Here is a 27800-nt window from a genome sequence, read left to right as displayed (position 1 = left end):
GAAACATTTTTACAGCATCACACTACTTGATGCCATATTGAACGCATCCATCAAAAAATTACGAAAAAAAGTGGGACTAATGTAAATGAATCTTAAGCACGGATGAAAACCATTCCTATTCCTCAAATCCAAAAGAGAAATATTTGATTTTTCAGCATAACCTAACTATTCAAATAAATGTGGGAAGATGGCCTTTGTGTTTTTATTTAAAATGTATTTGTTTAGTGTGTGGCATGTCTTTGAGTCATTTCTGTTCTGATGTCACATATATCTATGTAACAGTACGAGACGTAGACCTACAATGCCTGACAACATTCATCATTTTTTGCCATGCTACCACCATCTTCTGTGTATTTCAGTGGGATTTTATGTACTAGACCAGTTCAAAAAATAGAAGTGAAGTAGAAGAAAAATTAAACATGGACGACAAACGTTTTCCACAAATAAAAATCTGAAGAGTGCACTGAAGTGATATTTGTACTCGCAGAGTGAAGAATAAAGTGTGTATTTATATGTAAAAAAAAAAAAAAAAAAAAAGGTTTGATCTGATCCCAGTGGTTTGCAATTGATGTCTAATGGGACTGTTGTGAAAACAAGAACCTTTATTGATCGACCCTGATGACAGCACGTCGCGGCTGCTTATTGGCTGATACATGAGGACGGAACCATTCACCGAGCTGAGAGTTATGATGGATTAAATACAACCAGAAAGAATTAGGGTTTGGGTTTCACTGCGGATTAGGGCCACGTGCCTCTGTTACATGATTGGATTACAAATCTGGGTAATTTTGCGAGAAATTAGCCTGATAATCTCACACAGTGAGCGACGCCGCATCCCGTCCCATCTCTGTGAAAACAGAGACAAACGGCATCAGAAGATGACTGCGTGACGCTGCCATGGATAAATCCGCAACCATTAACACATTCAAACAGAAATGAGGACCGGTCTCGACCCTTCTTCCGTTTAGTGTTCGCGTATCAGCTGCTTCATTATTAGCCATGGGTTTGTTGCGGAGCTTCATGCGGCTGATGGTAATGCTGTGCCAGAGCGGATGGTGGGGGGTCGCGTCGAGCCCCACCGACGAAGGAGCGCTTCGCACCGGCCACGGCGAGCACGGAGAGCCGGGCCATCAGGAGCATCACAAGGATTCCTACAGCACATTCGCCTCCGAGTTCCTGGAATCCAGATATTTGTCTGATGATGGTAAGGATCTGGTTCTCTTTGGAGGAAATCCAGGAGGATATACATGGGGGGAAAAAAAGTGAGCCTGCGGGGCCTAGTAGGTTAAGAAAATCAAAAAAGGGAAACGTGCTTTGTGTTGCGTGTAAAGGCTGTTCAGTACCTAGGCCAGCTCCCTGCTGATCCAGTCTCCTCCTCACCCACACCTACCACACAGAGCAGATGGCCTCTCCTCATTTGGTCCAGTTTATCATTAGAAACAGATGATCGTTGTTTTGTTTACGTATCTTGCAGGTTATCCATTCCCCACAGCTCCACCAGTCGATCCCTTTGCCAAGATCAAAGTCGGTGACTGCGGAGTTACCAAAGGCTGCATAAGGTCAGAAACATCACAGCCATTCACCCTCTGTTTCTAAACTGATGTGCTGCTGCATTTTATGGATGTCTTCTTATGGGTTGTATGCCATTTCACCGGAGCTATAGAATCCACTCTTTTTAAATCCTTCACACATTTGGTGAAATTCCGATTTTTGTTAGGATTTTGTGAGCTAGATCAACTCAAAGCAGAGTTAAAATTATACAGTTTATTTTTTTAAATAAATAAAATGTCAAAAAGTGAATCCAACATTTGCATCAAGTCCTGAGGCAAATTTTTCTGGAACTGCAGCTGCAACTGTGGGGGTTGGTTAGGGGAGGAGGATTTCTCTTTCAACTTGCACTATAAAGACTAGAATGTGTCACATTTTTATAAATATCTCAAGGTCAGTCTGACTGGATGAAGAGTGTCTGTGAAAAGCATCTTTCAACCACAAATTGAGGTTGAGGTCTGAGCTTTGACTGGTCCATTTTAACACTGACTATACCTACATCTTCAATGCAGCTCTGACCGGGTGTTTCAGATTGTTGTCCCGCTGGAAGGTAAACCTCCACCCCAGTCTTACATGTTTTGCAGTCTCTAACACCAAATTACGTTCAGGTAAAATCCAGTTATTTGTTAGGTGATGTGACTTCTCAATTGGTTTTACTGGATTTTATTTAGGAGTATCAACTTTCCTCCCATTGGCACTTAATAAATATGATCTACTTTGTGTTTGTCTACCGTATTAAATCCTTCTAAAATTTAATTTGTGTTTGTAAAGTGATCAAATGTGAAGACGTTCAATGAATATGAACGCTTTTCTAAGAAACTGTGGAATCTGAGTAGGATGTATTCATTCATTTGATAAAATGTCAGAGTTTATGTCAAGCTTATCTCTGATAAAACAAAACCTTTTTGGAGAAGGTTTTTGTATGTGTCTTTTCTGTTGAGAGATACGCCCTGTACATGTGCAGGTACGGGAAGCCGGGGTGCGATGCAGAGACGTGTGATTACTTTCTGAGCTATCGTCGCATCGGTACAGATGTGGAGTATGAGATGAGTGCAGACACAGACGGCTGGGTCGCTGTGGGTTTCTCCTCCGACAAGAAAATGGTGAGAAGCTGCGCAACACCTACGGTTGTTTCTCCTGTTTGTAAATGTTCATATTCGTGTTCATATTTGCTTCACTAATCAAAACATGCATTTTTTCTTAGGTAACATGTCAGAAAATGAACAGTTTGCTATTTGATTATCCAGGTTTGTATTGACTGTATGATAATGAAAGGTTGAGAAACAGCAAATATGAGGCAATTTTAACAGTCAGAATGTGTTACTTACTTTTAGACAAGTCAAGAAAGGTTGTTTTTTTTTATTTTAGATATGTTTTTGTTTAAACATTTATTTAACAAACAAAAGTACGAGATATATGATTAATAGAACCTCTTTCTAGGATTTTCTCTCTCAAACACAGTTCGAGAGGGGGGAAAAAAAGAGACATTTTATGGAATTTACAATAAGGACCATCGTGGAAGTGTACTGCAGATTAAGCAGTGACTATAAAAACATCAATGAACCTTGATGTTCTACTTTGTGTACATCATGTTTTTCATTCATCATGAAAAACACACGGCACACTGTTGTTAAAAAATAAAAAGTATTGTTTCAGTGCCTAAAGGCAGAGACTGGACTTTTACTGGATACACATAATCTTCAAGCCCTCTGTTGGTGCAGCATGAATAAACATCCATGTTACTGTGAGAAACCTCTTTGGATACAACTTTTGTCACTCCACACCTTCTGTCACTTCATCCACGAGTGCTACTCCAGAAACTATGATGACTATGAAATACTCTCAGATGGGCAGATTATGTGCGCTTTACTCACCTATTTACTCACTTATTTACTCACCTTGCTTTGCTCTCCTGTTGAAGACTTTTGGCTCGTCTTAGGGGAAGCAACAGTTAGTAAGGCATCATTCGTTAGTACAAAGTAGCATGTATGTGAGCATTGAAAGTGTTTCATTGAAATATACTTAGACACTACTTACAAAGTACTTACAAATATTATTGAATTGTACTTATGTTGAGATTCAGCAAGGCTTCCTGAAATGTACACAGAACCTATATAGAAAGTACAACTTCAGAAAGGTATTGTTTGTATATATTCATAATATATTTTAAAATATGTATTTTTACAAATACATGCAAAGTGTATTTTTAAAAGAATTATTCAAAGTATAATTTTATTTACATATTTAATTAGAACTCAAAGACCAGGGGTCTGTCCTCTCAAACCTCAGGTCAGTCGTCCAGGTGACAGTTCACCTTGAGCCATTGTCCCCTGGCGATTCTTATTTGTTCAACAGTGATTGCTGCAAAGTTGGTGACTCAGCTCAATCTGCCGAGTTTCTTTAAAATAGACCTTTTTATCTTCTGGAACAGCAAACTGTACTCGACTGCAGTACCTAATTGACTTTCAATCCGTCATTATTTATTTGGATTTAACTAAGTACATATTTCTGCGTATATTTTTTTCTTGTAAAATGCCTTGAGGCAATATTTGTGGTGAATTGGCACTCCAACAATACGCAGATTAAATATGTTGACATAGTTTTTAAAGAATATTTGGCATCAGCTAAATCAGCATCACCAGTATCTGTCAGGTTCCATGTTTTTCTGTGTATTTATTTCAAGTTTCCTGTGTGTCTGAGTCTCTGTGTTGTCCTGTCTCCCCTTGATTAGTTCCCAGGTGTGGGTCCTCGTCTGATGTTTGCTCGTGCCGTCATTGTGTCCATTCGTTTATTCTGTTTGCTACCAGCGTTGAGCCATTTGTTCCCGCTCAGCTGTGCTGCCAGGATTTTTGGACTTTGGACTTGTCTTTCATTATTAAAATCTTCATTTATTCACTGCAACCTGGTTCCATCGCGTTTGCCTCACTACCTCACCACACTACCTCATGACGGTATCCTCAAATTACATCACCACTAAACAAAGCTTTTCTTCTCTCGATTAACCTTTCTGACTCAGGGAGGAGACGATGTGATGGGGTGCGTTCATGATGACAATGGACGTGTGAGAATTCACCATTTTTACAACGTTGGCCAATGGGCCAAGGAGATCAAGAGGAACCCGGCTCGGGATGAAGAGGGAATCTTCGAGAACAATCGAGTGACCTGCCGTTTCAAACGACCGTTATACGTCCCGAGAGAAGAAACACTGGTGGACTTACATCTTTCCTGGTATTACCTGTTTGCATGGGGACCTGCTATTCAAGGTACGTAAGAAGACCGAAACATCAGTCTGACTTCTTTACACGAAATCTCAGCATAACATAGCCCCCACTGCATCAACAGGTTCCATCACAAGGCATGACATCGACAACCCTCCAGTCAGTGACCGCATGATCAGCATCTATAAGTATGAAGACATCTTCATGCCCTCTACAGCCTATCAGACCTTCAATTCTCCTATCTGCTTGCTGCTCATAGTAGCTCTCACCTTCTATTTGCTAATGGGTACGCCATAATCAAGCACAGCCAATCACACTGGATAGGAAGGAGTTGATCATGCAGCAATAAAAAAAAGTGTTGGTTGCCATAATAAAATGTGCACTTTGCACAGATAAGGACTATCTTAGACGTATGAAACATGATAGATTATACAAGCTTCACTCATCTTCACAAATAAATAAATGTTATGGAGGAGAAATGTGCTTCAGATATCTGATAATAGAGTAGTTTCAAATTAAACAGTCTTTTTCAGCATCTTTTGATTTAGAAGGCAGTGTTTACACAAGCCAGTGAATAATCTGGTAGTCATTTCAGGATCCTGCTGTTTGCTGGCAACTTGTGTGGAAACTTCCTGGAATGCAAAGAGGAAAGAAAAACGACATGAAAGAACGTCCTTCCTGTTCCCTCACAGTGTTTGTGGTTACAAGCCAACATCCTCCTCAGCCACAGCAATGACTTGTTTATAAAAGCAGAGAAAACAAAACTGGCGATATTGTCTTACGTAAGCAATATTTTATTGAACTGATAATACTTTATTTCCCCATCATCTGTTTATGTAGCATTTTAATCACACATTGAAATTCCTAAAAAAAAAAAAAAAGTAAAATGTCCAGAATGGAAAATGAAAAAGAAAGTTCAAGTATAAAATATAAAATAAAATATTTTCTCTGTTTGAATCGATTGCCTTTTTTCTCACGCAGTATATGACTTTGTAATATTTAAATGTACTCATAACAGTGTGTGTTTATGTGATTCACCATAAAGTGAAAGATTGTTACCATCATTTGTTTATATAGTCAGGAACATTTAAGTGTATAAGCCACTACATAAACTATTGCAATGTATTATATATGTTTTTTTATAGTGAAATTTACCAAAATATCACGTCAAATAAAAAAAAAATAAAAAAGGAACCAAATTATAGACAGCGCTGCACCAGGAGACCTAGAGTGAGGAGCCCCGCCCCCCTCGCCCCTCAGACAGAGTTTGGGGAAGAAGACGGCGGTCGCTCTCTTACCAAGAAGTCAGTCAACATCGCTGTGTTCAGGGAAGCGCTGATTAATAGTCGAGGAATAAACTTGATATCGTAACGGACTGAATGTTATGTTTTTAACGTAATCTTAGCTCGTCCTGCGGGGCGCAGGCGGTTGCCATGGTAACAGTTGTGTTTAAACTACAAAGAGATCGAGAGTAAAAAGGTAGGAGTGGTTTTGAGTTGATCACCTGTTCGGGTTATTTTACCCTTGTTTACCTTTGCTGTGGCTCATTACAGCCGCTGTAATTTCTGAACGTTGGACTAATTACCTCGTTCGTTTGTGAGTTTACTTCATTCACAATAAACATCAAATAGAACAAATATAGCCTATTTCATAAAATTTTAACAAACAAATGGCTTCTTTACCTTAAAAGAGCTCTTTGGTTCCTCTTATCAGTCTGTAGCTTCCCATATTGAGGTCATCAAACCAAATTTCAGATCTACCATAACTGATTGACACCTGCTGGCCTCAGGTTTGCAACCAGCTTGTGACTGAGAAACCAGTAACCTCCTCCCAGATGATGACATGAACTTGTTAGTTCCTCTGTCCATTGTAGTAGCTGATATATTGTGAAAATCCGGTAGAAATGATGCACTAATGGAGTCATGTTTACATAGAAACAATGCGCTACGAGGCTTTGCTTGTGAGACTTGCGGTCACGTCGGTCGGTTGTGGGCGGAGCTTGGTAAGGTCCATTCACTGGAGCTGTTCTTGTTACAGGTTAGTGATGAGAAGCTGGTGAAAACTATAAACGCTAAAAAAAAATGTTAAATTACAAATTAATTTCGAACCAATTTCACAATTACATGACGGATGTGCTTAAAAGCTAGAGAAAAAAAAAGTGATTTTGTTCATGATTACGGTTAGCAAGATTGTAGCAATAATGGTCATGAAACAGCCGTTATAAGAGTTCGCTACATACCATACCATACCAGCTTTATTTATAAAGCACTTTAAAACAACCACAGTTGATACAAAGTGCTGTACAGTCCAAAAACACAACAAAATAAAAATAATTATAATTAAAAGTAGTTTAAAAACAAAGACATACACTTTAAACTAGATCTCACTGGTGTTGAAAGCCAAGTTAAATAGATGGGTTTTAAGACGAGCTTTAAAAGTGGACAGAGAAGGGGCCTCTCTGACCTGCAAAGGTAAGTCATTCCATAATTTGGGGCCCATAACAGAGAAAGCCCTGTCCCCTCTGAGCTTCCTTTTTGTTCTTGGTACCTCCAAGAGCAGCTGATTTGCTGACCTGAGAGACTGATGGGGTATGTGGGGATGAAGAAGCTCAGTGAGGTAAGCCGGGGCAAGATTATGCAATGATTTAAAAACAAACATAAGAATTTTAAAATGAATCCTAAAATATACAGGCAGCCAGTGAAGTGAGGCCAGGACAGGGGTCACATGGTCCCTTTTTCTAGTACCTGTCAACAAACGTGCAGCAGCATTTTGTACTAGCTGCAGACGTGAGAGCAGCAACTGACTGACTCCCAGATAAAGTGCATTACAGTAGTCCAATCAAGTTGAAATAAAAGCATGGATCACTGTTTCAAAATGCTGCCTGTACATGTATCAAGTTATCTATACTCTTCCAGACCCAATTTTGTTAGACTACGGTGGTGTCCTAACTCATTGTGTTATCCGTTAATCGGAAGCGTTGATGTTACTTTTTTTTTCTTTGTTACATATAATCGGTTGTAATTAGAGTTGCAAATATTTATTTATTTTAGACGTTACCTTTCCCCCTATACTGTGTAATCGATTTTAGCGTAGTTATTTAGAGCTTAATGTAGGTTTAGTTATCTAAATATTTCCAATTTAAATTATGTAACTAATCACATGATTATATATTTTTTTCACAATTATTATAATTCAAGGGCATTATTAGCTTTATAATTTCATTGCACATAAGAAATAGGTTTTCTTTTTTATGTACATCTTACAGATTTAAATTGATTGTTGAGTTATTTTGATTTGGCCCTTGGGCGTGGTCACAGCTGGTGGGAGCTGATACCGTTTGTTGAAGTGAATAGAATATGGTTGTTTTGGAGCAACAGAATGATACTTTGAAAATTATTGCACAAAAGAAAAGTTATTGTCTAATTTCATGATTTTACAATGTTGAGAATTTGTAATAAAGACAGAGTTTGGGGAAGAAGACGGCGGTCGCTCTCTCATTCACTGGAGCTGTTCTTGTTACAGGCTTCCCACGCGGAAGAAAGGAGTAGGCCTAGCAGAGACAAGAATACAAAACATCATTTGTTACAGCAGTTTCATTTCACCTGAGACGTGTAACACTTAGCATTACAAGCTACTTGAAACAGAATAAGTTAGACATCCACTTCTTTCCATTTCTGCCTTATCACATTTTTAGCAGCTGTTCAAAAAAATTTGCTCAGCATTTTTTTCTTTATAATGAAGTCGTCTGTTTCATCTTAAACTTAATTTCTTTTTATGTCAGAAATGTTTTGAGTTTGTGTGTCTGTTAAAATAGTTCTTTAGACAAACTACAAAAAGCAATAAACAGAAAATGCATGAGGAAATACTGAAGATTCCAGAGCATGTTTCATTTTCCTACATATCCCATGTTCCCCTGGAACAGTCGCTGTTTCTACGTCATATGTTTTTCTCCGTCACGGGGCAGAGCCGTTGGAAGGACTAACCAGAGCAACAGCGGTATCATGGCAGATGAAGAGGAGTCCGCGCCGGAGCCCGCCGCTGTCTCTCCCCCGGGCAGCCCTCACAGGGGGCGGCCTCTCTCCGTTTCTTTCTCTGAGAGCGTCCAGCCGGCCGTCGGGATGATGAGCCAACTGCTGTCCCAGCCGTCCTCCCTGAAGTTTGACAAAAACATCAAGCAGGCCTTCTACAACACCGGGGCTATGATCTTCGTGGCTATCTGCTGCGGGGCGGCTGTCCTGGTGTACTTCATCCTGGAGGCCTTCCTCCGCCCGCTGCTCTGGGCTGTGCTCTGCGGCACCTTTCTCCACCCCTTCAAGTACTCCCTGGCTACGCTCGGCCGCTCGTGGCTGAACGGCCTGCAGGACACCGGGACGCCCATCGTCTTGGGGACCCTGCTGGTCCCGGTGTGGTGCGTCAACTACGGGGTGGAGGAAATGGGCAAGCTGGTGCAAAAGAGGCTGACGGTGCTGCTGGTGATCGGGGCGGGGGTGCCGCTGGCTTACTTCCTCTACTTCTTCTGGAGTGTCATCGGGATGCAGATGATCCTCGAACATCTCTGCTGGGTCATAGGGATGCTGCTGGACTGCTTCCACATTGTGTGGGTGAGTTAACACGCAGTGTCATCGAGGCAGCTCCCCCCGTCACGGTTCAGACAGAAAGCCTGTTGTCAGTCAGGGTGAACAAGTTCAGCTTCATCAGCTGAGCTTAAATTATTCCAAGAAATTCATATTTCTCCTCTAACTTGGTCAAAAACAGCGAAGAAACACTTTATTATTACTTTATTAATCCCAGAGGACAGTTATAATGGGCAGAAATATAAAACAGTTATGTACAGTCTCTTTTTATATCAGAAAATAATGCAGAAAGGGCCATAGGTTAGTATTTGGGTACATTTAATTATAAAACATTCGCATTAAAAAATAAACGTGGGATTTTTAAAAAGCATATAATTTATACTGCTTAAATGGTCAATATTTACAAAAATAACAGAAAAGAAGAAGCTTGGATACCTATTTTAAAATTAATTGGAGGTAGTAGTTGAACATCCATATGAACAGGAAATATATTTTATTATATTAATCAGGGTATGAGATTCTTAAAACATGATAATCTTGAGCAAAAATACAACATAATTACTGTAAATACACAAAACCTTTTTTAACGTCATCTAAGTGTTTTTATGTAAAGTGGGAACAAATTGAAGTTCTTACTCTTAAGATAAAAGATTAAGTATTACAATGTAACAGTTAACTTTTATGTTAATATTTTAGTAGAGAAAACGCAGAGATGTGGAAATTGTAACTAAGTGAAGTAGTAAATGGGTTTCAGCTTCTTCTGCTCTGTGCTCTTTTAGTTTATCTGGCCCTGGCTTAATATACGTATAATAACACATATATAAGCCTTCAGCATATAGTTCATACATAATACTGTAAGTAAAAAGTTTTAGGTCAGCCTCACTTCAGACTTAATGATCATCATGAATTACACAAGTATGATCTTGGATGCTTCAGCATAAACAGTTGACTCAGATCAGTACGTAGTTTCTTGGAAAACATGATTTAATTTGCTCGTTGCCTGATCCAATTTTCTGTATTTCCAGAGTCTAATTGATCAAAATCTTATTATTCCAAACCTCCCCTAAAGGATAAGCCCTGCGTCTCCTCAAACAAATCCAAATTAGATTAAATGTTCCTAGACCGACGCCATGTGCTCTTTCTAAAGGCTCTATGGTGAGTTTGAATATGTCTGGTTATGAATAGAAAGTGGAACACCAGTGCTGCGAAAAAGTATTTACAACACAACAAACCTTGCTAGATGTGTTTAAGTTTATAGAGAAATGTATTAACGTCAATAACTAGATGAAATGATAGAACTTGAAGCCTTAGAGTGAACTTAAGTGAGGCAAAAAATCTCAAAATGTCTTGCTATGTTCCTTCAGGTGTGCAGTGTCGTGTTTGGCTACCTGTTGACCGTCTGTCTCAAGTGGAGTCCCCAGACTGAGTACTACCTGAGGGCTCTGGCGCTTCCCGTCTGGGCTGTTCTGCTCTTCTACATGGGTGAGTCTGGACCTGCTCAGGCACATTTTTTTCTACAAACTGCCTCTTTTTCCCTCTGGGGTTGGGCGGTATGCGGGGATTTGATCTCCCGTTTCCCGCCCGAGTGCAAGAGGGGTAAGAGAATGTCTTGTCCCCACATGTCCTCTGGACTGAGCACGTGCACAGTCACATAGTAAGATGAGGAAGTCTGACTGTATTTTTAGCACACTTCTAAGGTTAGAAAGCACTGCTGACCTTCAAGTGGGAAATATTAAAAGTGACTACAAGCTTTCCAGAAGTTGTAGCAACGTTATTGTAGTGTTGCCAGCTTAAACGGAGCAAAAAAAAAAAAAAACTGCCTGAAAACTCACGTTTTTTAAAACTCAAAATTATGACTGATACAGGGTTCTCTGTGTTTGATACGTCGTCATCACTCACATTTCTCTTATCTGATTTTAGCTTCTCTGACCGGGTCATGGAGGGTGCCAGTATTTATGGTGATGGTGGCACTCGTTATTGTGGGCTCCCTGGAGAAACCCCCTGTCCCAGGAAAAGGTAAAATGCTCAAATGTACTTCAAAATACTGCAAACAAGAGGAAGGAAGTCATTTGAATACATAAAACAGAGAAAATGTGTTAATTTGATGATCATCAGAGATAAGTCAGGGCGTCTTTCATTTTCTGTCTTCTCAACTCGCATACACTTCTTCTTCTTATTATTATTTAGTGATAACAGTACTATTAACTACTACAGAAATAAATGTGTTGTAGAAAAACTTGCAGAATCCTTTTGACTAGCTTTGTGACAGTGAAAAGGTCTCGCCCTAAAATAACTTGGTATGAATTTGTCCTCCCGGTTCGTCAAGCACAGCCAGTCCTCAGATTACATGGTCTCTGCTGGATACTTGGCCCACAGCGATTGAATGGAGCCAGTTTGGACAATTGAGTTCAGTGAAGATGCAAAGTCCTATTAAAAATAAAAATGCACCAAAGATATTCGCAGTTCGGTGTTCAGTGATCTCTGCCTGTGCTTGTTCCTTTCTCTCACTCCACAGGAGAGCTGCCGGGACAGATGCTCTCACTGGCTGCCAACACCATTTTCATGGCCATTTCCTGCAGCAACCTGCAGCCAAAAGAAGAGCCCAGTGAGGCTTCCAGCACAGGTGGGGAAGCTCCGCTCCATCCTCTCGGGCTGGGGTTGAAAAAACGGATAGTGTTGGGAATGATTTATTGTACTTAGAAGAAGTGCTGGGACTCCTAACAACCGTAAAAGGAAATATGTGTCTTTGTTTTTTTTTTTTACAGTCAGCAATGATTTGACTAGCAGTTCCCGAAGAGACTTTCTCTCGGTTGTTTGCACTTATTACGGCTAAAGTGCCTTGCAAAACTACTTTGTGAGACGTTTAATGCTTTTGATGCTGGTTTCAGGGCTAATGAGTCACCAAATTATTCGAGCACTTCAGTTATTAAACTTCAGCAAAAGGATCCACCTGAAGGCTTCATTAAATTGTGTTCTACTGTTTTGCGCCAGAATAATATATATATTTTTTTCAGACATCAAACTTGAAACCTAAAGGGATTTTTTTCAATTGTAATCCATTTTAAGCACTGAAATGTTTTCTTATTAAAAACTAAAATAAAAGCTTATAAAATTGTGACAAGTTTTAATTCAATTACTAATTTGTCAGAATAATCAATAATTTACTCCATTACCTGAATAATCGTTTACAAAAGCCCAAGTTGTTTTAACACCTAAACTAATTACTTAATAATTAGTAATTAGTAATGATAATTAGGTAACTTTGGAAGGAAATGAATTGCCTTTGATTTTATTTAGTGGCATCAGAGTAAAATTGACTGGAAACTTTTCTTGTTTTATTTTTCTTCCACTTAACCATCATGCCCTTCTTTTTGCTGGTTTCTCACATGAAATCACATTAATATAATCTATAAGTTTGTGGTTTTTACATGAAAAAAAACCCAAACTACAGTGAACACTCGACCTTGTACTTGTGTGTTTTCTTTTTACTTATTTTTAAGTTGTTTTTCTCCCTTCCTTCCTCTCCACGACGGGGTGCCATCAGAAGGCCCCGTCCCCCCCACGCCGGGCTTCCCTTTCCCCCCAAAGGCCAGCCTCCAGCTGAAAGAGAAAAGCAGTCGGAAGTCCAGCGACATCTACTTCATCTTGCTGGCCTGGGCCATCGGGCTGGTCCAGATTTGGCTCAACTTCTGGATCCTCCAGCTGCTGCCCATCCCTGTGGCTGGTAAGATGTAGACCGCGCTCATCTGTCATCGCTTCCACATGAGAAGATCCCCGGTGGTTTACATATTTGCCGCTTTGTTCCTTCAGTTTGGGTGTCGAAGAAGGTGATGGTCCGCTTTGGCGTGAAGAGCTTCACGGAGACGACTCTGAGCTCGTGGTGGGCCGTGTTGGAGAAGTTCGTGCGGGAACGTGAGGAGGCCTTGTTGCCTGGACCAATCAAAGGCCTCGCTCAGTTCCTGCTGCGCGTTGACACCCAGGTAATGCATTCTGGTTGTATGTAGTTTTTTTTTTTTTTTTATTCTGTATTTTATTTCCACAGCACCTGAAATTATCACAAAGCGAAACGTTGTATGTCACCGGTACACATTTAGATTTTTCAAACGTTCGCGACAGAAGGCCTTCGGTGGTTAATAAATCATAAATGTGCTGGCTATCCAGTTAACCCTCGTTCTTAGATTGGAGCCGTGTGACGGGCCTCTTAGTTTCACAAAGCAAATAGGTCAGAAACTCACAATAGGCATGTTTAATATGTTAGATATTAATAGATAAATTGAGACTGATGTTAGCATAGCATGTTTCCTCTCTTTTTTGTGATAGAGCTTGTTAATTCAGCTGGTAATACGCTAATGGGGTTCTATGTATGGGTTGGGGACAAAACATGTTTATTGTGAGTTTACTGTCCTACTTCATCAGCTGCATGCTTTGCTTTGAACCTTTAATGAATTTGTTGACTAGCATTTCAGCTAATTTTTCCAAAGCATGTGATAGTTTTGCAAAACACGCGCTCAAGAGTAGATTGTGATTTAAAAACATGATCAAGCAAATTGAAGCCACCTGAGTTACCGTAGTCACCGAGTTGAGTTTAGTCAGGGAACTCTGATCTAGTCAAATAAGGATATCCCAAAAAATACACTTGGGCTTTATTTTTTTATGCGTCCGGTCGTAACTGAAGACTGAAAAATCTGGGTTACGACCACTGATATTCCTCTTTAACGCAGCCAGTTTCATTATCAGGCTGTACAAGTGAGTTTACTTAGATTGAAACCTTTATAGATAACTACACTCAGTGTTGCCTTGTAGCTACTGATTTGCTATTAACTCCCAGTTTCAGACTCTCGTCAGATTTATTTCCAGCAGCAGCTGGTGTGGAAAGTTTTAACACACTGACTGTTCTGGATGAACCAGTCAGCACCGACCGGAGTAGACGGTGAAGTTAGACCTAAAAATAGAGCTGAATGGGGAGCGAAGTTTGGCAGAATGCTGATCAAAACGACCAGAAACAGTTTAAATTGAGATTGTCACACTCGCTGGTTGTTTTCTATGCACTGTCGGATTGTATCACTGGTAATGTTTGGTGTCTCTTACAGCGTTAGAACAAACACTGTAGATGTTTTATCACAGATCCTTTTGGTGACGCTGTGTGTTTGCACCCGACCCTCGGATCACTGCCCCCTCTGTGTACAGCCTGTTATGAGATTCTGCCTGCCGCAGTGTGTCCACTCACTGCTTGTACCCAAACAGAGGATGTCTTCTTGTCTGATGGTGGGGGGGCATGAGGCGACTGTTGCACATATCTCTCCAATAACAATCTTCCCAATGTCTCTTTGTCTCCTCCCCAAGCTCTGGCATTGGCTTAACAAGCAGGTAATAAGTGCTTGTGTGTGAGAGAGCACGAGGGTAAAGAATTAACCTCCGTCTTCATGCTGGTGTGTGTGAAGGAGTGAACACACCCGTTAGCTGCTTGGACTGGCTTCTTTTTTTATCCTCCTCCATCCACTGTCATCTCCCTCTCATCTTTGTTTGTTACCTCGTCCTGCTTCCTGTGTTTTTTTGTTTTTTGTTTTTGAACTTTTGCAGGAAGCTGCAGTGTTGGAGGTGGAGGTGGAGGTGGTACTTGTTGCTCTCGCTAATCCCCCCGCCCTCTCTCCACCATCTGTATCTTCCCTGCTTTGATCCAGCTGGCAGAATTGTTTTGAGAGACTGTGTGAGCTGCATGGAGAGATGGCTGATGTAAAGAGAGCAGAGAGGAGTGGGAGAAGAGGAGTGTTTTTGATCTGCAGGTTCAGAAAGATGATGCTTTAATCATTATCAAGCTTCACTTTGTGATGCTCTACAAGAGTTTAAGCATTAAAGCACATGCAGTAAACTGTGTGATGGTCAAAAGCTCCTATTACCCTCCGAATGAATTCATTTTTAATGGAGATGTTAACTTTTGACTACCTGTCTAAAGCATAGAGCTGTTTTTGATCATTTTTGTTTGAGATGGATGATTAAGATGTCCTCGGAGACGATTAGTTGCGATGAATTGATGTTTGAAATAATTTATCGACTAATTTTGTAGTTGATTAATTGTCAACTGGAAGGTACAGACTCAACACAGGGAATCTGCTGAAAGACCAACTTGCTCAGAGCAGAAATTAGACAAAAACTGTACAAAGAATATATACATTTTGCATTTAAGATAAAAACACCTTAATCTGTGAATATATTACCCGGAATTCCTGTAATGTAAGTTTTAGATGAAAAAAAAAAATCACATTTTAGCCCCTCTTCTATTCAGTTTATCACCGTTTCGGTATTTTACATAGGTTTTTTTTTTCTGCCCTGAATGAATGTGCTCCTTGTAATTAGGTAATTAGTCCAATTGGATTTTTGTAACTTGTTCTGTGTGTGAATATGCTAGGTCTACGTCTAAGGTGTCTCTAAATTTGCAGCTGTAGTGCAGCAGCTCCTGTACTTCCGCTGCATCATTAACCATTCATGTAACTTCAATCCACTGACGAATCAGGACGTCTAACAGCTTCCTCCACTCATTTGCTGTTTGACTTCAGTAGGTTTAATGCTTTCTGAGAGGAAATGTGATTATCACTGGAGAACACTGAGAAACCTGAGGTTAAAACCCCCAAATCTGGAAAATAATCGAATCCTTGGATCTGAAGTAAATTTTTTTACACCGGTGCTGTGATGTGTACGGTGATGTGTAAAACGGAGGAATCAACAGTTTCAAGATAAAGAGTTGTTGGATTCGGATCTGAGAGTCTAATGGGGTAATTGAACAAGAACATCACGTTAAAATATAGTTTTTTTTTTCCTGATCGATCTCATTGCAGGATCTCTCCGCTGTCGGGGACGTTTCCATAAAAAGATCGTCATGATTCTGGGCTTGTTGACTTTTTTTCCCGTTCAGTATAGTTAATTCAGAAGTAATTATTTCACATTTATATAATTACAATAATAAACTTTTACCATGTAAAAGAAAACTTATGACAGTTGGTTTGTCGTAGAAAGAAAAGAAAAGTGTAATAATACCGTTGATCGTCTTTTTGTGTTGTGCAACAAAAAAACATGATAAAAATGAATCGAATTGAGTTGAGCTGATAAATAACAGATTGTTTCATTATGCAAAGTATATTTTGGATTTCAAATTCAAGTAAGCTGCTTTATTTTGGGGCTCATGTCCATGGGGGTGATGTTTGACTCGTAGGACAAGGGGAGTAAACAGAATGTGAAGATCGAACGAGGGTAAATAAATCAGCTACCTTTTGTCTTTGGGTTTAAAACTGAAATGGGGTTTCACCAGGCGGGGAAGACGCAGGTTTCTCCATGTGTCTGATCACTGTGGCGTCGAACTCTTGCAGAGGTCCGCTAACGTATCTTCTCTCTCTCCTGGTCAGATGATAGTGTGGCTGGAGCGATCGCTGGACAAAATCATCAGCATCTTCATTATCTTCCTCGTGGTCACAGGGACTCTGGTCATGGCTCTTCTGCTCACTGCTATGGTCAGTTTTTTGTTTCTGTATTTTACCTTCGCGCTAATCACGTCAACGTCTCCCTGGATACCAAAGCAACTTGTTACTCTTTAGGTTCATCACGAAAGCACTCACATCATTAAAGTTACCAGCAACCTCATCAACGAGACTCTTTCTAACCATCCAGAATGGGCTAAGTGAGGCATTTTTTAATCTTTGCTTTTTAAAAAAAATTTCCTACATTTATTGACTTTTTATTTTTTTTTCCTTTCCTTTAGTTTGCTTCCAGAAGCTCGTGTCGTGCAGAAAGCTCTGAATTCAGCTGCCACTAATGTTTATCAGCATGGGAGAGAATGGATAACACAGAAGGTTAGACGTTTGGTTTATGATAAATATAAAAAAAACAAAAACAAAAAAAAAAAGTCAGACTGAAGCTCAAGAAACCTTTAACTCTGTGTTCAGCTCCAAAAGATGTTGGGGGATAAGGTGAACAACACGGCGATGATCGAGAAGCAGGTGTTGGAGCTTTGGGACCGACTTTACCACTCCTGGTTCGTGAAGGTGCGTGACGCTGGCCGCCCGTCATTCTGCCTGTTTTTGGATTTGTATGTGGAAATGTTATCCGCCTCGTTGCCGCAGAATGTGACCCACAGCGGGCGGCACCGCGTGCAGAAGAACATGGCTCATAGACAGAACAGCTGGCTGGGGGACATCCTGGACTGGAAGGACATCGTCTCTTTTGTGCAGGAGAACATCGAGACTCTGCTGTCTGTAAGATCAGGATTTGTCTGAATTTATAGATTTGTAATAGTATATTCAGATGAAACACTGCCTCCTCCTGCAGTAACTTGTCTGAAGACTTTTGACACATTTTCAACGTGCATCGATAAACCTAAAACTAAACAAACAAAAAAAAAACACTGTTAAGCACTCTTTAAAATACCAGGACATTTAAAAAGAAAACTTGGTCTGCACAGAACTAATTTAACAGAGACTCTTTGGAAATCCAGGTTCCCTCTGGATGTCTGCGTTTACCTTCTGTTTGTTGTTGTTGTTGTTGTTGTTGTTGTTGTTGTTTTGTAGATCCTTGAGTCTCTGTGGGTGGTGATGAGCAGGAACGTTGGCCTCCTCTTCTCCACCACCACCACCCTCTTCACCGTGTTGTTCCACAGCGGCACGGCGCTGCTCAACTTCGCGCTGAGTCTGGTATGAGTCAGCGAGTGAACCAGCTCAAAAAAACAATCCGGGGAGCTTTTCCTTTGATTTGCTGCCAGCGTCGGGCCGATGAAAGATGTTCCGTCATTGGAAGCATCTCGGCTCACACCTTCCCTCGATAACTAGACTTATTCCGACATAATCCGAAAGATTTACACACTGCAAAAACACAAAATGTTACAAAGTGTTATTGGTCTAGTTTGTAGTTCAAATGCTTTAGTACATTTGAATTAAGACAAAACTTTTTTTTTAAGTCAATAATTCCTTGATGCTGATGGAAAAAATACCGCTGACGATGGCAGATTATTTCATTTATAACATGGGAACAATGTCTTATTATAAGTGAAATAACCTGCCAGTGGAAATAGTATTTCTTAATATGAAGGAGTTGTTGACTTAAAACAAGTTCCTGAGTTGCTGACTTGTAAGTTGGTTTTGTTTTATTTCAAGTGTGCTGAGATATTTGTGTTATAAACCAGACCAAAAACACAAATGTAGTTTCTTTTGTTGTCTATTTAATAGTTAATAATAGAGATAGTTTTTGCAGCGTTGGGCCCATGAGCAGGTTTTCATGCTCCAGTGCTGATGTGTGTTCTCTGCCGCCATGCAGGTGATTTTCCTCACCACTCTGTTCTACCTGCTGAGCTCCAGCGGCGAATACTACAAACCCGTCAAATGGATCATCAACCTGACGCCGCTCTCGCAGCCCGGACCCTCCTCCAACATCATCGGCCAGTCGGTGGAGGAGGCCATCAGGTTTGCGTCGCGGCTGTGAAATCGTAAAACATGAAAGATCTTCCTTCACGCAGACGATGGTCGATGTTTGCGTTACAGAGGGGTGTTTGATGCCTCCTTCAAAATGGCGGGCTTCTACGGCCTCTACACCTGGCTCACTCACACCATCTTTGGCATCAACATCGTCTTCATTCCTTCCGGTGAGCCCGCGTGTTTGCGGCAGATTGCAATGATGTTATCACTAAACGCTCGGTGCTCAGTGGCTCTTTTGTTGCTGGCCCGCAGCTCTGGCTGCCATCTTGGGCGCCGTGCCTTTCCTGGGGACATACTGGGCGGCGGTGCCGGCCGTGTGCGACCTGTGGCTGGCACAAGGCGAAAGCGTCAAGGCCGCGATGCTGCTCATCTGCCACCTGCTCCCCACGTATTTCGTGGACACGGCCATCTACTCGGATATATCGGGGTGTGTTTGCAAAACAATATAATAAAAAAAATGTGATAAACGTATCCAGATCTGGAACTTTTTGGCTTTAAAATGGAAATGTTGCAGCAGGTATTTAACAAAGTTTTTTTTTTTTATTTGAATGGGACTTTTCTAGTTAAATAAAAGTCAAACTAAAAATGTATTTGTTTACATACATTTCTGCTGGAGAGAGTCCTAAAAAAATAGTGTCCTGCAGAAGTGTTCATACGTTCATAGTGTTATTCCCATTGTGTCACGTTGCATATTCAGGTACATAAATTAACCTAAACATAAGAACAGTTGTCCTCTCTCTGGCCTTGAAAGGTTGTTCAAAAACATTAAATGAACAAATAGCATCATGAAGACCAAGGAGACCAGACTGGGTTTTGGGAATAACAGACATTCGTTCTCCAAATTGTTCCACATGAATACAGTTTGATAAAGTGTTGGTTCCTTTTCTCAGGGGCGGCCATCCGTACCTCACAGGCCTGGCGGTCGCAGGTGGAGCGTACTATCTTGGCCTGGAGGGGGCGATAATTGGCCCCATCCTCCTCTGCATCCTGGTGGTGGCAGCGAACATCTACAGCGCCATGCTGATGAGTCCCAGCTCTGCACTCCCCACACCAGTCCAGCCAAACTGGCCCACACACCCCATGAGGTACACACACACACACGCACACACCCACGCCTACACCTATGGCTGATTAAACCTTCCCTATTTAACCGGTTCTTCATTCGTCGTCCTCTGGTCTTGAAGGACCTTTGCAGAGTCCACTCCCTCCGTGCTGAAGACGGCCTCCGACTCAAAGTGAGGGTGGGTTTCCCTGCAGAACGTCACACGGGTAAGGAGACCCGCTTCCCGCCTGGCGGGCTCCAGAAGCTCGGCCTGGACCGAGAAGAGGAGGAGACGCTGCGATTGCCGGCGCCGTCCGCGTCCCAGAGCCAGCAGACATCCTGATCCCACACCCGGAGCAGCGCCAGCACTCTGCGTTTCCCATGAGAAGCTGATTTCAGAACTCGGTGCCTAATTTATTTTGTGATATTGAACAAAAAAAAGAAAAAATGCCGAAAATGTTTCGGTGGTTCCTTTTAAGATGATATATTTTGTCCCCAACGCCCCGGGCGGCTTCGTTTTGCTGCTGTGGCTGCGCAGCGTCTCGACTCCCTCCCTCTTCTCTCAGGGAGTCTGAAGGTCCAACCAGGACCAGGAAAATCAGCTTCGATGGTTTATTTCCTTCTTAATGTAACGAGCTACTCAAGTTTCAGTGATTCTGTCTGTAATTTATTGATAGCAGAGCTGGAACAAGACCCGGCTCAGTCTGCTGCGTTTAATTTAACCAACTCCAGTGACTAGATGTCCTATTGTCAGACACTGTACATCCCAGGGATGTCGTTTTTTTTTTTTTTTTTGTTTTGTTTTTGGCACTGTTTATTTATTTGTCTGAAGCTTAATGTTTTCAGCACATGCATGACCAAGCTTTGAGGCACAGCCTCCTCATTCTCCACCGCCTCCACACACACTGTGAGGTTTTGGCGACGCTTGTCACTCTTTGCATTTCAGACACTTTACTGAGAATTTCAGCACTTTCTTAGAAATAACGTCGTTTACATCATTAGAGGCTTCAATAAGCAGGCAGTACTTGTACAGTGAGTTTGAACACTAATCATTCAGCTACTGTGTTAGCTATGTGAGGGAGGGGAGGAGTTGGACTAAAACTAACGGGCACAGAGTTTAACTCAAACACTGGATTGGATTCTTTTGCTCCAGTTGCTGTGTTTATTAATAAAATGCACTGAATAAGCAGAATTTAAACCACGAATGCTTTACAAAGTGTCATTTCCTTTTTCCAAACGGAACCCTGTTCTTTAAAACCTTCAAAGTCAAATTGGACAGAAACCTCCTGTCATCAATTTTTAAACCTTTCCCAGGTTGTTTTCAACTGTATTTAGGTCTGGACTTTGATTAGGCCATTCTGACTGACTAATATAATTCGAGCTAAGCTAAGCTGCCGTCTTATCAGAGCTTGCCAGTGTTAAAGAAAAGCAGCCCCACAGCATTATGCAGCCACTACCATGTTTCACCCTGGGAGTGGTTGGCTTCTTCCTACCTGAGCTGTGAATCTCTGCAGCTCCTCCGCGGTGAACTACTTCGGTCAACATCCTCCTTCCCCTGCCTTTCAGCACACCTCTCCTTTTAACTATTTTTTTTAAAATTTGTAGTTAAGAAAAAGTGTGTAAATTGACTTAAATCATTAAAAATATGTTGAAGAACTGAACACAAAATCTCTCACCCATTCGGAAAGAAAGTTAAAAACTTTAAAACTATTTGAACAACAAGAGGAACAGAGCTGAAGCAATGCGAGTCTCCATGGGGTTTCAATGTGGACTTTGATTAGGCCATTCCAATACATTTGATCTAAATGACTCTTATTTGCTTACAATCACTGATATTCAGTTTAACTCTGACCCTGCTTCCTTGTTTCAGCTCAAGAAGCAAATCCCCACAGCATGATGCTGCCATCACCATGCTGCACCACATGATTTGCTTGCTTCACCACAAATAGTGTTTTTTAATCAAACTTGAGCTCCTTCTTCCACACGTTTGCTGGATCTTCTACATTGTAACAAACTTTAAAAGAGCCGATTCTCTGATTTAATGTTGCGTTTATCAGATCGGATGGTTTAAGTGGGCAGCCATTTCCTGGCAGGTTTGCAAACCCTTTACTAGTGTCTTTTTTTAAAAGTGGCAGCTTGTCATCGCAGATTCTGACTTCTGAGACATTTGGTTAGAGTTGATCAGAAAGCACGTGCCCAACCCAACTCTTCTTTTTTTTATTTTTAAATCTTCCCTCTGTGTTTGAGGGAGCTGAGTCAGACGGTGTCATCTGTTCTGCAAAGGCTTTACAGATTGTCCATGTGTCAGCGCAGCTCCAGACAGATGGACAGAATAAATATGAAATCTGTGAAATGCTCCAACAGAGGCTGCTGCTGAAGTCACGTCTTTCCAGAAGAAAAAAAAAGAATTAAAAAAAATTAGCCGGATGATTCACTCACTGCTGTCCCTGTCCTCGTGAAATGAATTACATTTGCTGTAAATGTTTAAATGAAGTGGGAATTATTTAAAGCAACATCTCGATATCCGAGCTTTCAGAAAATCCTGAAGAGTCAGATCAGGCCTCAGTGAGCGGCTGACATATTTAAAGCAAGGAAGAAAAAGGGCAGAAATCTGCACCATGTCTTTACTTTGGTTGAAGTTCTGACTTCCTGTTTCACGCTGACCTTCATCATCCCAGGAAGTAACTTTTATTTTTGCTTCCACTTTGTAATCTGAACTGAGAAGTTAATTTCCAACAACACAAATCAACAACATCTGCAGGCCTCGAGTCAAAGTGAACCCATTCACCTTGCTGCTCTGATCAAACTTTGGTATTCTGTCTTTTCTCAGAGTTTCCCCCTCCAGGCCGCAGCTACGAGGCATTTCTGCACATCGTTCTGCTGAAGTCTGTGGCACAAAACCAGATCATAGATCTAAATCTCTCCAACGGCAGAGTCATTAGTTTCATTTGCTCTTAAGAGCCTGGCGCTTCCTGTTTGCTTTCACTTCATGGTGAAGTGCTGAGCGTGGAGCGGCGTGAATGTGTCACGCATGCATCCACCAGATGCTGTCTGAAAAAGAAATGCACAAGCATCCACACGTTTCGCAGGCTCTGGCGCTAAAAGCTGTTGTCTAATATGTCTTCCTGATGGCTCTCGTCGGACCCAAATCCTTTCAGATGAATAATTCATCGGGAGTTTGAATAATCCACTCTGCATCAAACACGTAGTCTGCGGCCGGGCTTCCTCTCTCCCCCCGCCCCTTTTCACACTGGACCTTCATGTTTATTAATAGGCCGGAGAACAGTCCCATCAGACTTCTCATCTCTCATCCAGCCGCTCGTTTCTCACCGTGGCGGAGATGAGAGATTTATCTAGTCAATGTGCAAAAAATGGCTCACAGTTACAGCAGTGGCCATGTTTCACACCGTCTGACCATGCAGTTCTCAGGTTTTATTACAGCACTCTTTCAGTCGCGAGCTAACTAAAGGCGTTAAGAATAGCTGATGAAAGGGAAGCCTGATTGATGTGAACACTCCGATAATACCCCGACAGAACACAAAATAATGGAGGGAATTGTGAAAGAAACGAGAGCTGGGTCAAAGTGTAAATCCAGAAATTAAAGGGGCAAGTTGTTATTTACTAAATAAAAATGGCCAAGCAGGGGTCATGCCTGCTGAGGATTGAAACTTGGAAAAACTAGCCAAATATGAAGCTTTGGGAACTAATAAAAGCAGGTAAATATTATGCTTACAAAAAGTCAAATATACAGAAAGAATCGTGGCTTGAAGGATGTGTGGCTCCAGAGTCCTTGGCTGGAAAACCATTTATTTAAATATCAGTTGAACTTTATGCATGTATTTCAGCTTAAATCTGTAACCGACTCTACAGATTCAAGAAAATCCCAAGAAGTCTCACTTGTGCACCCAATTCTTGTTTTTAGGGCTCGGTGACCTTTATTCTGTCAGTTGCCAGAGACGACAGGTTACAGAGAGAGAACAGGAAGACGTACAGCGGACAGCCTGAGATAATCATTACAACCTGGAAAAGTAAAATGAGTCATTAAACTAAAGTTTAATTAGACATTCCTGCTGTTAATGACAACACGTTTCTGACTGGAGCTGACAGGTTTTGGCATAAGTGGGAGAAAAAGAGTTGGCAGAGATGAACTGCAGTTACTGGAGAAAGGCAAAGGTTGTGGCGTGTTTGCGCAGAAAAATCAACACACTCCTCGAGTTCTTCTGTAAACCTTTTCACCTTTATTTTCTACATTTGGATCAGCTCAGTGTGGAAGCCTGGACATGTCAGTTCTTCTTAACCCCGCTCTCTCTCCGCCCCGCCCCCCGACATGGGAATAAATGATACACTCCCTCGATCTCGCTATCAAAAACATCATCACAGTCACTCTGAGGCTCAGATATGAAAGTCGAGTCGATGGCCTCCTCTCTCTCTTTCTCTCTCTCTCTGTCGTGTAAACCCTTCCTCCACTGGAGGAAGCTGAAATGTTTCAAACTTTTACAAAACGACTCCAGCTCTGACGTACAGCAGCAGGAGTGACAACACAACAAAAACAAAAACAAAAAACCAAACAAACAAAAAAAAAAACACAGTATGATGGTTGAAATGATAATGACACGGTTCAGTTGTCTGAGGCTGAAATATGAATGTAGAAATACTGCCGGTAGACTTGCAAAAAGAAAAAAAGAGACGTGATTATGAATTCAGATATATTGTCTGCTCCTTCTCGTCGCTCCACTGTTATTTTCTCACCGCTTAATTTTTCTACAACACCAAATAAACGCTGCTTATGTGTCCGAACAGTAGCTGGACTGCTGCAAAAGTGAATATGCAGACATGAGACGTGCTGATCCTTGCTCAGCTGTACGGGTTCTTCCAAAGACAAAAGCAAAAAATCAAGTTTGACCTAATATACGTGGAGCTGACAAGCTGGGAGAAGCACATTCATACCTGCACAGATTCATCCAACACACTGCACAGCAGAGCAGACGCTCTTGGAGTGTATTTTTTGAAAAACGTGGGAAAAACGTTTGCATCTCAACAAACTAGATCACCAATAAATAGTCGATTTATTTCAGTAACTCAAACTTGTTACACACAGTGATTCTTACCTTTTGTTTTAATGATTACGGCGTTCAGCTAATAAAACCCCCCCAAGAAATTCAGTTTCCCAAAAAAAATTGTAATATTACGTCAAACCGACAACAACGTAGGGAAGACCGCAGACTGGATTGTTGTCTAGCAGAGAGACGCAAAAGCTCAGTACTAAAAACAAGCTGACTGTTCCAAACATATTAATGGAAAGTTTAGTGGAAGGGAAAAAAAAATGTCAGAAATACAAGGACATCTGAGGCTCGACAAGTCTACAAAGTAAAACCTCCAATTTTATTTGTGAGATTCATAAAGTAAGGAGCGCCTACAGGACAGAAACTGAGAGGAGTCGACCAAAGCCCTCTTCTCAGGTTAAATAAAAGTTTGGATTTCATTTAGGAATCAGGTTCCCAGAGTGATGAGAATCCAAGCTGCTTAAGGTCCAGTGGGACATTTCCAGAATCAGCAGCGATTTGGGAATCTACTGTCATCTGCTGGTGGTCGTCCATTTCTCCAAGTCTAAAGTCAGCACAGCTGTCTATTAGGAACCTTTAGAGCCCATCATGCTTCCCATTGAAAAGGTTGATTTCATTTACCAGCAGGACACGGTCATAAGCAATCTGTGGAGAGTTATTAAGAAGATGAGAAACACCAACGTAGGCGAGATGAGAGCTGCCAGACAGGCTGGCTGCCTCCGTGCTACTCTGCATCGATGCATGATTTTCAATAAGCAAACGTTCTGCAGTAAAAATCTGCTTTTTTGGTTCAACTTAATATTTTAATTTCCAGAGACTTCGGGGTTTTATTAGCTGTCAGCCTGAAGTATCAAAAGTGATATTTGATTTGATCAACATGGTAACGGAATCTACGCTGTCGGAGTTTCATTTTTGAAACTGAATTACTGAAATATGTTTTTTGATATTCTTATTTACCGCGATGCGCCTGTATGAACCGCCTTTTACAGAGAGTGTGTGGCTTTGTAGTGTCTCATAGGACAGTTTCTGATGGTTAAACACTACGGTAGGCAGAAGGTATCAGATAAATATAAAGTAGCTTGTTGATGTGTTGTTTTTTTTTGCGAGTGCGTTGGCTGTACTTTGAACATCCTTAAAGAAAAAACTAAAAGTTACTCACATAAGTAGAAACAGACAAGGCATGTAAAAACTGGACATAGAAATCTGAAGATATCACAAACATATTTCTATATCTCTACATTTCTGCTGTTGGCAGACGTCAGGTTGAGTTCTCTCTCTCTCTCTTTTTTTTGTTTTTTTTGTTTTGTTTTTGTTTTGTTTATATTATGTTCCCTCCCTTGGAAAATCCTCAGCTTGGATGCTTCAGTCTGTAAGATGAGATACCGAGATGTAACACCAGAGGGGGACATACGCTGCTGCAAGACTGCAGGGAGGGGTTTTGACACGTCCACACGCAAAAGACAATCTCTCTCTCTCACACACACACACATTCAAACATGCATCCTTCTTCATAAGAGTTCACGTTCAATGTCCGTTAAAAAATTAAATAAAAAAACAAACAAACAGGAACTTAAGGAAAAAAAAAATCAAATGTTCAGGATTCCTCACCCCCTTCTAAAAGCATACATTCATCTCGGGTCAAACAGACAAATAAGTGCACACACACACACACGCACACACTCGCTGATCGCAGGCAGCCGGTAAACGTTAAGTGATGAGCTGAGGGGAAGCTGTGTGCAGAACCTCGACTCCACGTTTCTAGAGCCAGTCACTCTTAAAATCTCTTCTTTAAAAAACCCCCAAAACAAATGTAAAACAACAGATATGGTCTCTTAGAGGGAATCTCTACAGTCCTCTCTGTTCGCTCTGAGGAAGCTTGAAGACTCTCCGTCCTCTGGTCTCTGGCAGAGGTAGTACCGTCCCATCCGTCCTCCTGAATCCCCTCCGGGGAAGTCTCTGTCCTCGTGCCCGAGTTGAATAAAACATGCCCGCTCGTCTGACCGCTCGCTCCGGGCTGCTGCGCGTGTGTGTGGGCGTGTACGTTTGGGAGTGGGCGGAGCGCGGTCAGAAGACCTCGGGTAGTGTGACGTTGCGCAGCAGCCACTGTTGGGAGCGTGAGTGTGTGCAGTCTCTGACACTGGGCACCTGGCTGTCCTCCTCGCTGGCCTTGTCCAGGCACTGGTTGCTGTTGACGTGGACCAGAGTCAGCTTCTGCACAGACAGAGGGCGGTAGACGAGCACATGAGATCCAGCTACAGAATGCATTTTTAAAATGAGGGGAGCAAACAATTATTTGACTTATGACTGATTGACGGTTAATGGTTTATTAGATTAAAGTTTGTTACAATCGATTAACTAATAACATTCGCTTAGACCTTCTTTTAGTATTGTAGTTTGGCTGCAGGTCATCCTCAACCGGAGCTATTGGTACAGAAATAAAGATGGCGGAGCCACTACCACAACGGGAAAGAGAAATGGTCCAGAGTGCAGCGTGGGATGCAAAACGACCTCTGTTTTGAAAAATGAATACTCAACAAACTCCTTAAAGTGAAACTAACCCTCAAATAAACTATGTTTTGTTGTTGAAACAGTTTATTTCAGGTTCCATCTTTATGGTTTTATGTAAATTTTTGTGCAATTATTTCAGTTCAGCATTATTTTTGCTTAAAAGTTGCAAATAAGCGCTTCTTTCGCTTTGTGTTTTTTCCCTTGATGGAAAAAAAACACGGTTTCTATTCATTCAGTCAGTATTTAATACAGCTGACAAAATGTTAAAATTTCATTCTGGTTTTTTTCTTTCTTCAATTCAGCGTATTAAGACGATCGACTCATTTGATACAAGGAAACGCTCAGGTTTTTAAGAAAACATTTAATCGCTAATCAATCTATAAGATCTAGCA

The 27800-nt window shown here is 41.2% G+C and overlaps 3 protein-coding genes across 6 annotated transcripts in view; 2 read left to right on the top strand and 1 right to left on the bottom strand.

Annotated features, from left to right (window-relative positions):
* The first annotated feature begins 617 nt into the window (after positions 1–617).
* On the top strand, positions 618–5723 carry LOC122831324 (DOMON domain-containing protein FRRS1L). Its single transcript, XM_044117422.1, has 5 exons — positions 618–1204; positions 1475–1559; positions 2513–2651; positions 4565–4811; positions 4891–5723. The coding sequence occupies exons 1-5, from the start codon at positions 1000–1002 to the stop codon at positions 5061–5063; spliced, it is 849 nt and encodes a 282-aa protein (XP_043973357.1). The 5' UTR covers positions 618–999; the 3' UTR covers positions 5064–5723.
* A 982-nt stretch (positions 5724–6705) lies between these two features.
* Positions 6706–21042, top strand: tmem245 (transmembrane protein 245). Of its 4 annotated transcripts, none has more exons than XM_044117418.1 (19): positions 6706–6803; positions 8731–9367; positions 10705–10822; positions 11261–11356; positions 11856–11963; positions 12885–13064; positions 13151–13320; positions 14684–14707; positions 16738–16842; positions 16927–17009; positions 17091–17181; positions 17275–17373; positions 17452–17583; positions 17896–18018; positions 18638–18783; positions 18862–18962; positions 19048–19222; positions 19686–19880; positions 19980–21042. In XM_044117418.1, the coding sequence occupies exons 1-19, from the start codon at positions 6706–6708 to the stop codon at positions 20032–20034; spliced, it is 2736 nt and encodes a 911-aa protein (XP_043973353.1). In that variant the 3' UTR covers positions 20035–21042. The 4 variants fall into 4 exon arrangements, with proteins under 4 accessions (XP_043973353.1, XP_043973352.1, XP_043973355.1 ...); XM_044117417.1 differs by lacking the exon at positions 14684–14707 and adding an exon at positions 11672–11746; XM_044117420.1 differs by lacking the exon at positions 14684–14707 and having other exon boundaries at positions 12888–13064.
* Positions 20639–27800, bottom strand: part of galnt1 (UDP-N-acetyl-alpha-D-galactosamine:polypeptide N-acetylgalactosaminyltransferase 1) — a 61403-nt gene continuing 54241 nt past the window's right edge. The window contains exon 14 of the mRNA XM_044117421.1: positions 20639–27111. Within this exon, the coding sequence (XP_043973356.1) occupies positions 26965–27111 (147 nt within the window). The 3' untranslated portion in view covers positions 20639–26964. The remainder of the gene's footprint in view (positions 27112–27800) is intronic.

Source organism: Gambusia affinis, linkage group LG05, assembly GCF_019740435.1.
Source record: "Gambusia affinis linkage group LG05, SWU_Gaff_1.0, whole genome shotgun sequence".
NCBI lineage: Eukaryota > Metazoa > Chordata > Actinopteri > Cyprinodontiformes > Poeciliidae > Gambusia > Gambusia affinis.
This window is presented reverse-complemented; position numbering and strand designations above follow the sequence as displayed.